The sequence below is a fragment of the Mastigoproctus giganteus genome, unplaced genomic scaffold (assembly GCF_048544385.1).
Source record: "Mastigoproctus giganteus isolate SK-2022 unplaced genomic scaffold, ASM4854438v1 scaffold_16, whole genome shotgun sequence".
Classification (NCBI taxonomy): Eukaryota; Metazoa; Arthropoda; class Arachnida; order Uropygi; family Thelyphonidae; genus Mastigoproctus; species Mastigoproctus giganteus.
Genome location: NW_028328293.1, coordinates 216,878 through 233,370, shown reverse-complemented (window position 1 = coordinate 233,370; position 16,493 = coordinate 216,878). Strand labels below are relative to the sequence as shown.

The 16,493-nt window shown below is 34.9% G+C and overlaps 1 protein-coding gene across 2 annotated transcripts in view; it reads left to right on the top strand.

Annotated features, from left to right (window-relative positions):
- Window positions 1-16,493, top strand: part of Nedd8 (Nedd8 ubiquitin like modifier) — a 122,465-nt gene that overhangs the window by 74,485 nt on the left and 31,487 nt on the right. For both annotated transcript variants that reach the window (XM_090389427.1, XM_090389426.1), the window contains one exon: window positions 9,865-9,947. In XM_090389427.1, the coding sequence (XP_090245553.1) occupies window positions 9,865-9,947 (83 nt within the window). The remainder of the gene's footprint in view (window positions 1-9,864; window positions 9,948-16,493) is intronic.

Genomic DNA, 16,493 nt, shown 5'->3' with positions numbered 1-16,493 from the left:
GATTTAGAATTTAAAGTTTATTTCCAGAATTTCGGAATGATTTTGTTATATTTGTTTGTTGTTTCATTATATTATATGTGAGATAGGTTGTGATTCTTTCTTTTTCAATAAATTAATAATTAATTGCACCTTATTTTATTTTTTAATCCAAATATTTTGGGGCCGCAAATTTGATTTCGTTTACTGGCAGCACATAGGGGTTGCAGTAGTTGAGCATATATATGTTTAAATTGCCTATTACTTTCGCCTTATCCATCCATTTGTCTGGCCTAAATAAAATAATAATAAAATGACTCTATCCATCCACATATAATAAATCGACTCCTAATGGATGGATTTTGATGAAATATTGTATTTCATTCTTTTAGAAAAAAATTGTCAAGCTATTCCAAATTTCATTAAAATTGGACCATTAGAAATCTTGCAATTATTATTTATTTTTCCATCTGTCCACATGTAGTAGTAGTAGTAGTAGTAGTAGTGGCACTTGATGCAAGAAAGCAAGTGTAGGAGCTTATGCAGCATCAGCCAAAAAAAAAAAAAAAAAAAAAAAAAATCACACCATACCCTCCAATTGCCTGTCCAGTTCCTCCTTAAATTTATTTAACCTATCAACTTCCACAACGACAGATGGAAGTTTGTTCCAGCAATTAACCACCCGCTGGCTAAAGGCAAATTTCCGCACATCTATTCTACATCTGTCCTTTCTTAATTTGAACTTATGTCCCCGTAGGTTCGTATTCTGAACAAGTGGGAGGATCCCATCAGAATTCAGTGTGCTCAACCCATTCAAGGCCTTATAGACCTCAATCAGATCACCGCGCAGGTGCCTAGTCTCCAGCCACTGCAATTTGCAGAACTTAAGCCTCTCTTGGTAAGAGGATCCCTTCATTCCCCTCACCAATCGTGTTGCTCTTCTCTGTACACGCTCAAGCAAATCTACATCCTTCCTAAAATGAGGCCTCCAGACCTGTACGCAGTACTCAAGGCGTGGCCTGACCATTGCCTTATACAGCGGGACAATCACCTCCTTTTCCCTGCTAGCAAAATTCCTATATATCACTGACAAAACCCCATGACCTGCCCTAGCAGCCTGTCTACATTGCTCAGAAAACTTCATATCTGACTGCACAATTACTCCCAGGTCTTTTTCATTTTCTACCACCTTAAGTGTAGTACCACACAGTTGGTACGGTTCTCTGGGGTTACTTCTACCCATATGCAGTACTTTGCATTTGTCAAGGTTGAACTTCAGTTGCCACTTCTTAGCCCATCTGCCCAAATTATCTAGATCCTGTTGCAGTAGCACACTGCCATTACTGTCATTAACAACCCTGCCAACCTTCGTGTCATCTGCAAACTTCGACATTAAGCCTGATATACCTTCATCAATATCATTGATAAATATACAAAACAACAGTGGACCCAACACCGAACCCTGTGGGACTCCACTAATAACATTAGTCCACGAAGAGCAGCACCCATTGATTACCACCCTCTGTCTTCTCCCACTTAACCATCCTTTAAAAAAATGTCAAAATTGGTTCTTATAACAGAACATATGATAATAATGAAAGTGTAGTGTATTAATGTAGTGTAGTGTAGTAATGTAATAACTCAACTCCCAATGGTTGGATTTTATGAAATTTATATTTCTTTCTTTTAGAGAGACTTATCAAGCCATCCCAAATTTCATTAAAATTGGATCAATACAAATCTGTCAATTAATATTTTGTTCATCTGCATTTAATTACTCCACTTTCAGTGGATTGACTTTCACAGACTTTATATCTGGGCTCTTTTAGAACAATTTGCTAAGAGCCTTTCATTAAAATCAGATTAATAGAAATCGTTGATTATTATGTTTTTGTACATATTATAGATTATATGTATACCATACGTTGTAGCCGAAGCCTTGCGTATTATGTGTGTTGCTTGCACTGATTGTAGGAATGAATGGGCAATATGTTGGGTGCACAAAATTGAAATTCTCTCTCCATTTTCATAAAAGTTGTTGTTTTTTTTTTTTTTTTTAATAAATATTTCATGAATTATAACTATTTGCTAAGGAGTGTGAAATGTAATGCATTGTGTATATTAACTAACTTATCTCATAATGTATAGAATAACTCTTATGTTAACTATACTAGAGCCTTTCTGTTCAAGCTTTGATCACTTGTAGGAAAATACTTTGAGATATTTTCAACAACTTTGAAATTTAAACATTTTATTATTCAGAAAAATTATTATTATTAGCTATATGGTGCAAGGAAGCTTGAGGCTTATGCTACACCAGCCAAAAAAAAAAAAAAAAAAAATCCCAAGTTACCCTGAGAGAGAGAGAGAGAGAGAGAGAGAGAGAGAGAGAGAGAGAGAGAGAGAGAGAGAGAGAGAGAGAGAGAGAGAGAAAGAAAGAAGGGAATCACCAAGAAAGAGATGAATGATATCAGCTCAGGACCCTGGGTGTGCCAAGCCCATACTCACCAGATGTGAACCCCTGGGATTAAATTTTATGTTATGCAAAATAAAAACTAAAAGTCATAATAATAGTAAAAAAATCCCTCTGTAGTTCTTGAAAAATTATAATTTTCATAAAAATACCCTTCTTCTTCTTCTTCTTCTTTAATGCTGCCGAATGGCGCTTGCGACTTCGTTTTGATATTGATATTGTTTTGATATTTGAAAAATACCCAAATTTTGTAAATATAATAACAGAGGAAAAACCTCTAACATTGAATTAAAAATCATTTATTAAACAATAAATATCAGTATTAAGCCACTGAATTATAATAAAAATGTAACTGTCATATAAGTTTGTTTATTAGCATAGTTTGTATACAACGTTGTGCAGTGGCATCATTACATAACATCTCATATTGTGAATTGTTTCATAACAAACTGCCTTTTCTTTATACTTTGATATATGTTCTTATTCTACTGGGGAAGTGTATATTTTCATTATATGGCTCCCCAGTAAGACTATTGTTACTTATTCTCAGTGGGCATCATCGCCCAAACGGTGGTGCCACTTGGCATTTCTCATATTGTGAAATTAATTTACAGTTGGGTTGTCAGCTGTTATACCATCTGGTACCTACCCACCCACCCTCCTTGGTTTGGGTGGGGAGCAATATGGCATTAGTGGCTATATTGCTAAAACTCTACTACAACAACCAGTGGAGAGGCCTTATAGCCCTGAAATGACTGTCTGGGTTGTGGTGCCCACTGAGCATTAAAAAAAAACAAACCGTTCTTGTTTATACTCTGGCACAACCATCAGGTCAGTGGAGTTTACAATAAATCAATTAATACAAATGTTAATTGCATTTAGCAGTCACAAGCTTGAACCCTGGTCCACTCGAAGAGCATGTGCTACTGCACTCCCCTCCTGACCACTTCACTAGTACATTAATCTGGGGAAATGTTACTTATTCAAAGTATAAGATATTATGTAATAGTGCCACTGCACAACTTCAGTTGGTCTGCTATGTGTATAAATGATGCTAATGCATTCACTTATGACAGTAAAATCTTTCCATAGTCTGAGGCTTCTTAGCCCTAAATCCTACACATAAAAATGTATAAATATTTGGATTTTTCTCAGACACATACAAACACCGTACAGGCAGTGCTCACTTTATGAGTTCCCGGGTTTAAGAGGTGTTTTTTTTTTTTTTTTCCAGGTATCAAGTATCAACAAAATCAAAAAAAAATATGAACATTAATTGCAAAAAATGAATGTTAAACATTCATAAATAGCACATTCCAAAGCATGTACGTAGCTATACAATACAGTGTACCCTGCTTTACGAAATTAATCCGTTACCATCGTATCGCAAAAATATCGTAATGTGAACCCAATAACACATTGTTTTTTTGGTAATTCATTCCACGACCTCGGAAGTTCAAATTTTTGCTATATAACTCCCTAAAAGGTCATTTTTTAGTGTAAATTGTATTAGTTACCAATTCAAATCATTAAATGCACTACACTTTCATCGTTATCATTCTTTTTTGCTCTAGCCAATTTCTGCTTCACGTAATATGAAGTAAAATGGAATACCTCTTGTAATTCATATATCCTCTGAAAACTGTATGCTCATTTTGTGATTACCTTTGTGGTAATCTGAAAAACTCTGTGCAAGTGGTAGCAGTTCTTTCCTTTAGTAACAGCTCACTAATGATTAGATTGTATTATTTACACACTGCTACGAATGTGTATTATAATTAAGTAGTGAGTGTCAGAACTAAAAAAAAATAATAATAAATAAAATAAGATAGTGAACATTGGGAGCCTGTAAAAACATCTATTATTTACAGGCTCCCAATGTTCATTATCTTATTTTATTTATTTATTTTTTATAGTTTTGACAATGATATAAATTTCATGTTTATATTATTGCTATTTATATTGCTAAGCTCTGCCCTTGTTTTATTATGTTCTCTATTTCCCTTGCATTTATGCTAACATGTTCAAAATCAGCAACTGGGTAATTGCTGATTTTATATAGTTATTCTGTATGGTGATTTTATATGGTTATTTATTGTAATTTCTGTTTAAATGGCTATTCCATTTAAATCATTATAGTTTCTGGATGGTACATGTCAATGTTACCTTTTGTTTTAGAAGAGTGGTAATTAAAAACAATTCTGCATTCTTAGGTGAACAAATGTTTATTGATGAATTTTCTTAATGTTTGGAAGCAGAAATCATTAGTTAATGTGAAAAGGGAAGGATCGTTCTTTGCAAAAGTGATAATTTTATGTTAAGAGGGAATACGACAAAAATTAATTAATTAATTTCAGTATTACTTTTCCTTTTTACATTTCTAGTTAACAGCACTACGTTCCACTGTTAGAATATTGTATGTAACATTAAGTTCTACATTAATTAATTTATATGCAATACTTCATTAAATCAGAAAATTATCACTCCTGTATACATTCTGATAATATTCTAAGGTAGAAACTTCTATGTTACTTTGACTTCCGATAACATCAACATGCAGTATTATCAGGAACCGATTTACCTTTTATAAGATCTTTTATTTTAAGGACTGATGATATTTGCAGGAACCGATGTAGTTGGAACGATGCATAAGTGGTAATTTTCAGACGTGTGCCCCATGGAACATCACTCGTACGATTGTTCTCAATCAATTAATGTCTTTGTTATTGTTCAACAACAACATTCCCATGTTTTATTCTTTATCTTCTGTTTGATGTGTTTGTTCAGTGTATAAGCAGTGTGTTTTTGTTAATTATAATTAATTGTGGTTAATTTTAAATTAATTAATTAAATATGAAATTAAATAACCATAGATCCTAAAACAAGTTAAGAATAAAATTTCCATTAAAATGAAGCAGGAGATTAAAAAAAAAAAAAAAACACGAAGAAGCATTAAAAATTAATTCATTAGTATGCGAGTATGGTTTCCCTCATTCGACTGTTTCTACAATAGTTAAACAAAGGGATATTCCAAAGAGTGTTAAAGTTGGTGATGATTCTACATTGGTGCATAAGGGAAGAGACTTTATTGTGGAAATGGAAAGGCTTTTCTTAATATGGATTAGGGAAAAGCAGAATGAAGAGTGACACAGTGCCTAGACAGTTTATCTGCAAATATGCTAAGCAGAACTATGATGATCTGAAGCTTAAAGTTCCATGAAATAGTGGCAGTACTATGCACTTTGAAGACTTTAAAGCCAGCAGAGGTTCGAATGCTTCAAAAACAGGACAAATATCAAAAGTGTTGAAAAGCATGGAGAGGCATCTAGTGCTGATAAAGAATCAGCTGAGGCCTTAAAAAATTGAGTTCCAAGAGTTTGTTGATCAAGAGGGTTATCTTCCCCAGCAGGTTTTAAAATGTACGTTACTAACGATGAGGCTAGTTTACCTGGACATAAGCCAATGAAAGATAAGCTCACTCTCCCGTTGGGTGCCAATACCTAGATTTTATGCTGAACCCTTTGTTGGTGTATTACTTTAACATCCCCAGAGTATTTAAACAATAAAAAGTCAAACAAGGCATGCTGAGATGTTTTGGCGCAGTAACAGAAAGGCCTGGGTTACAAGATGTCTTCAGTGAATGGGTGCTTGAAGTTTTCTGTCTTTCACTGAAGAGGTACCTTAAGAAAAATATGCTTCCTATTAAGGCACTGCTCCTGCTGGATAATATAACAGGCCATGATCTCGACCTTGTTTAATCTCTTGAGGCACATTTTGACTTTGTTCAAGTCAAATTTCTGCCACCCAATATCACTCCTCTTCTTCAACCAATGGACCAGCAAGCGATGCAAACGTCGAAAATCCATACCAAGAAAATATTTGCAAGTTGCTTTGCAGCGACGTATAGTGAAAATGCTGTCGCTCTCAAAAGTTTTTGGAGGTCGCAGTTCAACCTCCTGGATTGTGTGAGGCTGATCATAAGTTCTTGGAATGATGTTTCACCTGGTGCTTCAATTCAGCCTGGATAAATATCTGGCCTTTAATCATCCATAACTTTGATGGATTTAAAAAGGATGATGCTTTGACAAATGATATTGTCACTCTTGGTGAATCAATGGGCCTGGAGGTTGACAAAAATGATGTAGAGGACCTTATTTACGCTCATGGGTGTGAGCTAACAACAGAGGAGCTACAAGAGTTGGAGAAAATTACGGAGAGTTACACTGGAGAGGAAGAGGAAGAACAAGAAGACACCTAAAAAGTGTCAGCTGAAGAGTTAAAGACTGTCATTTCTTGTTGGGAGTGTTGAAGAGAAGTGCTAAAAAACACACCAACATAAAAACACTGAATTGATGATGTGCAAATGGAAGATGAAGTCATTTCTTACTTCAGAAAACTACAAAAAAAAATCATCAAAAACAGTCCACTTTGGACAGTTTCTTTGCCAGTAGCAGCAAAAGACTGAAAAGATGCCTGATCTAGTCCAACCACCATTATGTCATCATTGATTTCATTAGTCCTGCACTTCAAGTTTAAGTAAATGCTAATTTGGTTGTTTTTTTTTATTTTAAGTTGTTTTGTAACTATTTATTAAATTTTTATAAAACACTCATTTTTAATGATCATGCCCAGTTTGTTATTTTGCCCAATGTATATACAGTAGAGTGTCAGTTATCTGGAATAATTATTATTAGACCTCTTCAGGTAGCAAAATTTTCCGAATAATCGAACGTAAGGTAAAATTAAATTCTGTTACAATGTATTAAGGTAAAAGAAAAAGACTTTAAATAGCTTTAAAAAAAATTATTTAATTAAAAAATAATAATAATTTATACATCAAAATTTGCAATTTACGTATGTATATTCAGATAGGTATTTTACAGCAAATTTTATGTGGAAAAAATTTTAAAGTAATCTTTTAAAATGTTCAATTGTTTTTTTGTTTCGTTTGTTGTGACTTTTTTTTTTTTTCTGCTAAATCTGTCAAGTTCCTTAATAATATCAATTTGATTATATTGCATTCTTCCTGGTTTTCTGCTCATTTCAGTGCCGTTTCTTTTCATTGACATTTTACCGAGAAAGATAATAAATCTCACAGTTTCGGGCCGATATTATTCTTACCGAATCTGAACTAAACTCAACATAATGTGAAATAAAGAGAAGAAAATATGTCAGGAAATTGGGTTCATGGAAGCAAATGACTAAACTGTTTTATCACTCATGGTTTCCAAGAAAACCCATTAGTCCTAATCCAACATTTCACCATATATACGACATAAAAAAACAGATATAAATACTCTCATAGCATAATAAATATTTGTCTCAATTACTACCATTAATAAAAAGAAGAAAAATCAGCCTTTCAAATTATTCCAGTTAACTGACGTTCTACTGTATATATATATGCTCAGACACCGAACTAGCTGACAAAGGGACACCCTACCCCGAAAGCTTCTATTTTATAGCTTTTTACTTATATATATTTTAACGCTTTTATTTTATATCTGTTTTAGTACTTTATTTATGTATATATCTATTTATTTATTTTAGTAAAGTTCAGCTTAAACCAGTCTGCTGGTAATTACTAGAAATTATAGTGATATGCAGCCCACGCTCAAGGCCTGTTTTCTAACTCATTTTTAATGCAAAAATCAAGTATAACATGTCAGAAATACCCATTATATGTGTTCTTGGGGTCACCTGTCAAGAGTTTAGACAAATTACAGGAAATCAGTGTATTACTGGTTTCAACTTACAATGTTTTCAACATACAATGGGTTTTGGAACAAATTACCATCAGACGTTGGGGCCCCACTGTACCTACTTTTAATATTTTTAGATAGGAACTTGTACACATTACTTTGGCAGTAAGTAAAACTTATACATGCTAATATAAATAAATGTACAGGCTGTGACACTTACAATTACCATGTTCTGTGACAGTGTGGTAGTTTTTTTTTTTCTCTGTCTCTAAAAGAGATAGAGAGAAAAAAACAGAGTATACTAATATTATGTTCTGCTCCTATAGAATATACCAATGCTAAATTTCAGTTGCCACTTCTCGGTACAACTGCCTAATTTTTATAAGTCTTGCTGTGGAGTATGAAGGCCTTTATTCCTGTCATTAACCAACTGTCAACCTTTGTATTATATACAAACTACTAAGCTTGATATACCTTCATCAATATCATTAATAAATGCTGTAAACAGAAAGGAGCCCACAGAACTGAACTTGGGGGACTTTACTAGCACTAGTCCAAGAAGAACAGTATCCATTTATAATTACTCGAGTGATATTGGGTGGCAAAAATTTGACTTGAACAAAGTCAGATTGTACCTGAAAAGATTGAACAAGGTTGGGATCATGGCCTGGCATATTATCCAGCAGGAGCAGTGCCTTCACAGGAAGCTTATTTTTCTCAAGATAACTCTTCAAGGACAGAAACCATCAAGCTCCCATTCATTGAAGACATATCCTGTAACCCAGGCCTTCTTGTTACTGCATCAAAACACTCCCAGCATGCATTTGTTGACTTTTTGTTTTTTAAATACTATGGGGGTATTAAAGTGATACACAAGCAAAGGCTTCAGCTTAAAATCTTAAGAGGCATTGGCACCCAACAGAAGAGTGAGCCTAGGCTTATGCCCAGGTAAACTAGCCTCATCCTTAGTGATGTACGTGTTCCTGGGCATTCGCTTCCAGAAGTGGCCGATTTCGTAAATGTTAAAAAACCTGCTGGGGAAGATAACCCTCCTGATCAACTAACTCTTGGAATTCAATTTTAAAGGCCTCAGCTGCTTTATTGTCAGTACTGGATGCCTCCCCATGCCTTTCAACTCTTTGATATTTGCCCTCTTTTTTTTTTTTTTTTTTGAAGCGCTCGAACCAACCTCTGCTGGCTTTAAAGTCTTGAAAGCGCACAGCACTGACACTGACGCTGGTTGATGTAGCTTGAAGTTTCCATTGTATGAGTGATGTTCCGTGCACCACACGTTGAATGATAATGTTGTTTTTCAATAACAAAGACGCTAATTGGTTGAGAACAATCGTATGAGTGATGTTTCATGCACCACGGGTCTGAAAATCATCGGTCCTTGAAATAAAAGATCCTATGGATGGAATATCGGTTCCAGAGAATATCGGATGTCCATGTCATTGTAAGTCGAGGCCCTACTGTATTTAGCAAAATTTAATTTTGAAAAATCTGTTTTGCTCTTGGGTTATTTTTTTTTTATTTATTTTTTTTTCAAAAACCCAATTTTTTGCTTGTTTTGACCCAACAATCTTCTGGTTTCCTCCTGCGTACAATTGCTTGATCTCCAGCTTTTTAAAATTTTAAAAAGCTGCTGGAGATCAAGCTATCAAAAGCTGACAGCTATACATATACTAATTTCATTGTTCTTAAATTCAATAGGTAGAGAGGATAAAAGAAAGGGTGGAAGAAAAGGAAGGAATACCCCCAGCCCAACAGAGGCTTATTTTTAGTGGTAAACAAATGTAAGTAATATTTTCTGGAAATATTTTAACTTTTGTTGAGATAAATAAATATTTTGCACAGATATTCACCCACAGAGAAGTTTTTAGGGATGAGAATACCAGAAGTACATTAAGTTATAACTGTGAGCTAAATGACTTTGTGATAACTGTTATGATAGTTGTTACAGAATCAAAGCAATAGCAAGCTATATCCCATTGTGCTAACCTTTTGTAATGAAAAAAAAAAAAAAAAAAGTTGAAGCTCAAAATAAGATACTTGGAGCTCATGGAATTTATCTAGTTATATTAAAAGAAGCAGAAAACCTTTAGCCATAATTATGAGAGTATTCTTGGGTTTAGGAAAGATCCCTGTAGATTAGAGATTATTATTAGTAGTGGTAAATAATGCAAGAAAGCAAGCTTGTACAGCATCAGAAAAAAGAAAAGAAAAAAAAAAAAAAAAACAACACTTCGCATTTAACCTGTCGATCCTTTCTAATAGTTTATCTAGTTCTTTTTTGAACTTATTCAAGCTGCCCACCTTAACAAAACCAGATGGAAGTTTGTTCCAACAATCAACCACCTGGCTGAAGGCAAACTTCCACACATCTGCTCTACAACCCTTCTTCCTAAATATGAATTTATGCCCCCTTGTGTTTGTGTGTAGTCTGAGAAAGAGGGAAAAACCATCAGCACCAAGATTACTCAATCCATTCAGGGCCATGAACACCATGATCAGAGCTCCTTGCAGGTGCTTGGTCTCCAAATGCTGAAAACTTGCAAATCTGAAACCTTTCCTGGTAAGAGCACCCTTTCGCTTCCCTCAACAATCTTGTTGCTGTTCTCTGTACCCATTCCAATGGTTCTCCACATCCTTCCTAAAGTGAGGCTTCCAGACCTATATGCAGTATTCAAGATTTGGTCTAACCATTGCTTTATACGTTGGGATAATTACCTCTTTGTCCCTGCTGGCAAAATTACTGTTTAACACTGACAAAACCTGATGAGCTATCCTGACAACCTGTCTACACTGCTCAGAGAACTTCATACCTGACTGCACAATTAACCCCAGATCTTTTTCATTTTCTGTCGTCCTCAGTGTGGTACTATGCATCTAGTACATTAATCTGGGATTACTGCTCCCAATAGAAAAAGTACCTTGCATTGTTAAATTGCCAACTCTCAATTAATCTGCCTAATTTGTGTAGATTTTGTTATAGTAGCATACCCTAATTACTTTGATTAACTACCCTGCTAGCCTTCGTATCCTCTGCAAACTTATACATTAATCCTAATATGCCTTCATTAATATCATTAATAAATACAAAAAATAACACTGGGCCCAGCATCGAGCCCTGGGGGACTCCATTAATAACATTAATCCAGGAAGAGCAGTGCCCATTGATAACCACTCGTTCTTCTTCCATTCAGCCATCCATAGCAACAGTTTTCCACTCATGCTCCCCAGCACCATTTGTATAACAGTCTTTTATATGTGACAGTATTAAAAGCCCTTCTGAAATCCAAGTATGTGATGTTAAAATTATTTTTTGCATCTAGTTCTCTCATTTCTTACCTTTTCTCTTGTCTGACCAATCAGACAAGGAAAATTGCTCCTTAACAAATCCATACTGTGACTGCAGTATAATTGTAATACTGTCTAGATAATTCTTCATTACTTCCTTCCTTGATTAGTGATTCCATTAATTTCCCTGGAACAGAAGTCAAACTAACAGGTCTGTAATCACTCATGTCTCCCTTTGTGAATTAGGGATACATTTGCACATATCCTGTCCGTAGGAATCTCCCCTGAATCGAAGGATGTTCTCATAATCATGGCTAAAGGTTGCTTCTCTTTTACTGCCTCCCTTAATATAACTGGATAGATTCCATCCACTCCAGTTTTTTTTTTTTTTTTTTGTTTAGTTTCAACAATTTCTCCTTCACTTTCCTCTTAGTAATCACAAAATCATTCAACTCCCTGCCAGAAATTGAGTCACTTCTAGCATCCCCATCCATAAAAAATTCCTTATGTATGAATGTAGATGCAAAATACCCATTCAGTTTGTCAGTAATCTAAGTAGCATCGTTAACAGTTAAACCATTGATATCAAGTTGAACGATTTGATTCATTCCCTTCCTTGTAGTGTTTACATAAGTATAAGACTTATATAAGTCTTCGCTGTTTTTCTTTGCCAAAGATTTCTCACAATCTTTCTTGGCTTGCCTAATCTCCTTTGTGACTCAATTGCAGGCTAGTTTATATCTACCATAGGCTTCTGTGTCACCTCATAATTTATATGAATCTTAGGCATTCTGCTTGTCTCTATTTGTCTGATCAGTCCTTCTGACATCCATTTAGGTCTAAGCACCTTCAAAGTGTCTCTTAACTGTCATAGAAAGTCTGGTAGCTCTTACAATTGCATCCCTGAATACTTTCTATTTAGAATTTGCTCTTAGCTTTATCATTGGTCCCGCTGCATAGAGTTTAAAAACTGTCAGAGACCACTGTAGTCCTTTTACAAAAGCAAAGCTCTTCTGTTTTCCATTAACAGTAGTTACATCTTTAAATAAATCTTAGATTAATATATTGTGATCACTGCTGATAATCAGTTAAAGAGTATTGCTTTCTTGTTGCCTCTTAACATGCTGGTGTATTAAGCAGTCATCCAGTAAATTCACAAAAATTCTTGCTACTATGTGAACAACCAACCCACAAGGTCTATTTACTATTTGGAAAGTTAATATGCCCTGTTATAAGACATTCTGGTTTACTGGCCCACTCTGTATGTCTGTACAGCTGTCTCTTATATTCATTGCAATTGTTAGACCTAAGAACACTCCTACTCATTTTTCTTTTTTCAGTGCTTATGTCATACCAACATTAGGAACTGACTCAATATCATCAACATTAGGAACCGGCTCAATGTTGCCAACATTATCACCAACATTAGGAACCGACTCAATGTTGCCAACATTATCACCAACATTAGAAACTGACTTAAAATTGTACTGGCCACCCATAACCACTGGATGCACTGCCTTAGATTTTATGTGCTTCTTAACTAAGAGCATACATCCCTCACATACTTTGTATTTCCCATATTCAAATTCTGAATAACTTATATCTGACTGATACACAGTGTGATATACTTATGTCCTTATATATAGTGTACATACAAGTATACCTGCAAAAGTTTTTACTCTTAGTAATCCTAACACAGCCTGTATATATTTGCTTGTTTCACAAGGACTGCCCCCCCCCCCAAGCAGGCCTTGAAACCTCTGACATCTTACTTTCCAAGCTGTAGAATATTCTTATAGAAGCATTGCAGGAATCACTATGGCTATTGTTAATCTATTAGTCTGTGTAACCTCTCCCCCAACTAGCAATTTTCAGACACACCTAACCCTGCTTTGATAGCATCAACAAAAATACTCTTTCACCCTTCTATTTAAGTGTGTCCCATCCCCATAGAAACACTCTTATTAACAAGCACAGACCACACTGAAAAAAATTTTACCCCATGAGCTTTGCACATCCTCTCCAAATTGATTGACAAGGTTCTCATTATGTACTCCATGGGGTTCATGGAAAAAAAGGTGGCTTATGGAATTTATCCAATTATATTAAAAGAACAGAAAACCTTTAGCTCTAATTATGAGAAGAGTATTCTTGGATTTAGGGAAGTCCCTGTAGATATTCAAATGCCCATATGTTTCTCCTATTCACAAAGGGGAAGGTTGTAACTGCAGATTTGGAAACTTGTCTTCTGTTTAGAGAAAACAGTGCAGTCAATGATTAAAGAAGCAGTGCAGGATCATCTTGACAGGAATGCAACATCAAGAGAGAAACAAGTTTTATAAAAATCATAGCATGGCTTTGTTAATGGGATATGTGGTGTGGCCAGCCTGATTAGCTATTATGCAGTAAAAAAAAAAAAATAAATAAATAAAAATAAATAACTGGGTGCAAAAAATAATATTATTGACATCATATATTTTGGTTTCGATAAAACTTTTGATACTGTTCCTTGTGAAAGACTGCTGTACAGATTGGAGTAGTGTAGCTCTGGGGAGCAAGTTACTGCTGTGGATAATGGGATAGGTTGAGTGGCAAAAGACAGAGGATGGTTATAAATGGAACACTGCTCTTCTTGAACTAAATTAATGGAGTTTCTCTGGGTTCAGTGCTTAGCCACTTCACTATTTACAGTAATTATTAATGATATTGATGAAGGCATATCACGCTTTAAGTTTGCAGATTGTAGAAAAGTTGGCAGAGTGATGAATGACAAGAATCAAGGCAGAACTACTGCAACAAGACTTGGAATAATTTGGCAGATGAGCTGAGAAGGTGCAATAAGCACTGAAGTGATAAATGTAAGGTAAGTAGTAATCCCAGAATAACATACCAATTAGGTGATACTACTTGAAGGTGTAGAGAATGAGAGATCTAAGGTTATCAGTCTAACATGAAGTTTTCTGAGTGGTTCACACAGGCTGATAGTTACAGCCCATGAGATTTTGTCAATGATATACAGGAATTTGTCCAGCAGGGACAAGAAGGTGATTAACCCATGTAGTAAAGCAGTGGTCAGGTTACCACATTGTAAGTACTACATATAATACTGGAAGCCATTTTAGAAGGATAAGGATCTCTTTGAATGGGTGGAGAGAGAGAGAGAGAGAGAGAGAGAGAGAGAGAGAGAGAGAGAGAGAGAGAGAGAGAGAGAGAGAGAGAGAGAGAGAGAACATAAAAGGGTACTCTTACTACATAAGAGTACAGTTCTGCAAATTGCAGCACTTGGAAAGTAGACACCTGTGTAGAGACTTGATTGTAGTGTTTATAATGGATTGAGTGAACTAAATGAGAAAGGAAAAGATACTAAGTATCCTTATTCTTTTTAGGACTACACACATAAGGGAATAAACTTTAATTGAAAAAAGACCAATGCATGAAAAGTTGCTTGCAACTAGAGAGTAATGGATTTTTGGAACAAACTATCATCTGGTGTTGTGGAAGTAGGTAGTTTGAATAAATTTAAGGGAGAATTAGAAAAATTATTAAATGGATGGACAGATTAGGTGTGTGTGGGTGGCCAATGCTGTACACGCTTGCCTCCTTGCATAATTTGCCGCTACTAATATAACAGAAGATTTTATCATTTAGAGAAGTTTCTTTCAGAAGTTTCTTTTGGGTTGGAGAGGGAAGCACTTCCGTTATAAATTAGAAATGGAAGGATGCTGCTTGACTTGAGTAGTCAGCAAAATTTAATTTTTGTTTCATGGATGAACTCGTATTTTAACAAATAATATATTTTCTGTAATGAAAATTCTACTTATTTTATTAGTTAATAAACTGCATTGTGTGTACAACTTCTGGCATGATATATATCACGTTTGAATTTAAACTCACTCAGGTATTGGATAGTATTTGCAGGATAATATGGTTAATTGAACTGGTGTATCTTCCTCCCATGCACCTCATCCATATTTTGCTCATTTTGTTGGGCTATGCTGACAATTCTCTCTGGCTGAAGTTTAAGTTGGTCTTTTCTTCAGTCCATTGATCAGAGAATTTGTTATTTAGAAAGATAAATGAGGAGAAGTGAAAGAGTGCTCTATCCTGTTGATATATCTTTGATTTTTTTTCAGATAACCTAACTTAATTATCTCTAATGCCTACAAAGTTTAGATTTCTTGCTGTAATATTACCGAAAAAACAGCACAAGATTTATGATTTTCTCCTTTTTCGTGCGACACCAGACATTTTAAGATGACTTGTGCTGACATTTCAGCTTCTCCATTACATATTCATAATTCTTTCATGTGAAATATTCGAGACCCGCTAATATTCATAAAATCAAATGCTAACTTATTATGAAATCCTATTGTGAATAGGAAAAAATCCTACTCCCACCATCAGATCAAAAATCGAAAAAGAATTAAAAAGATTACGATATGAATATTACCGATTATCAAATGCACAAATTGTCTGTCCAACATGTATAAAGTTTTGAGACAATAGGATTCCTGTAAGGTTTTTTATACTATGTGAAATGTTTAACTTGAAAAGCAGACTAATATAGCAGATGTCCTCTTTATCATGTAACAGCATGTGGTAATGATCAAAGATTAAACTTTCTGACAGTACTTGTATACAACCTTTAATTCAAAGTTGCATACAAGTACTGTCAGAAAGTGCAAGTGTAATCTTGCACTAGACCATCCGAATGCTTTTTGTTTCTCTGCCTCCTTCATGGAAGGAAGCAGAGAAGTGAAAAGAATATAAGCGCTGAAATTACTACCAGTCACAGGGAAAACTGTTTTAGCAGCTAATAGGGTAATAAAAAGTGACAGCATTTAACATGGTGCTGAATATTAATAGTAAGGTTCCCCCAAGGATTGTCCTGGGAACACTGTTATTTCTGATTTTCTTAAATGACTTCAGTGAAGGGAGAGAAAGTGTCAAAATTTTCAGTTGATGTTAAAATTGGGAGGGGCGGGTTAATGATCAGTGCTCTCTCAGGACAACTTATATAGGTGAATTGAGAATGATCAGAA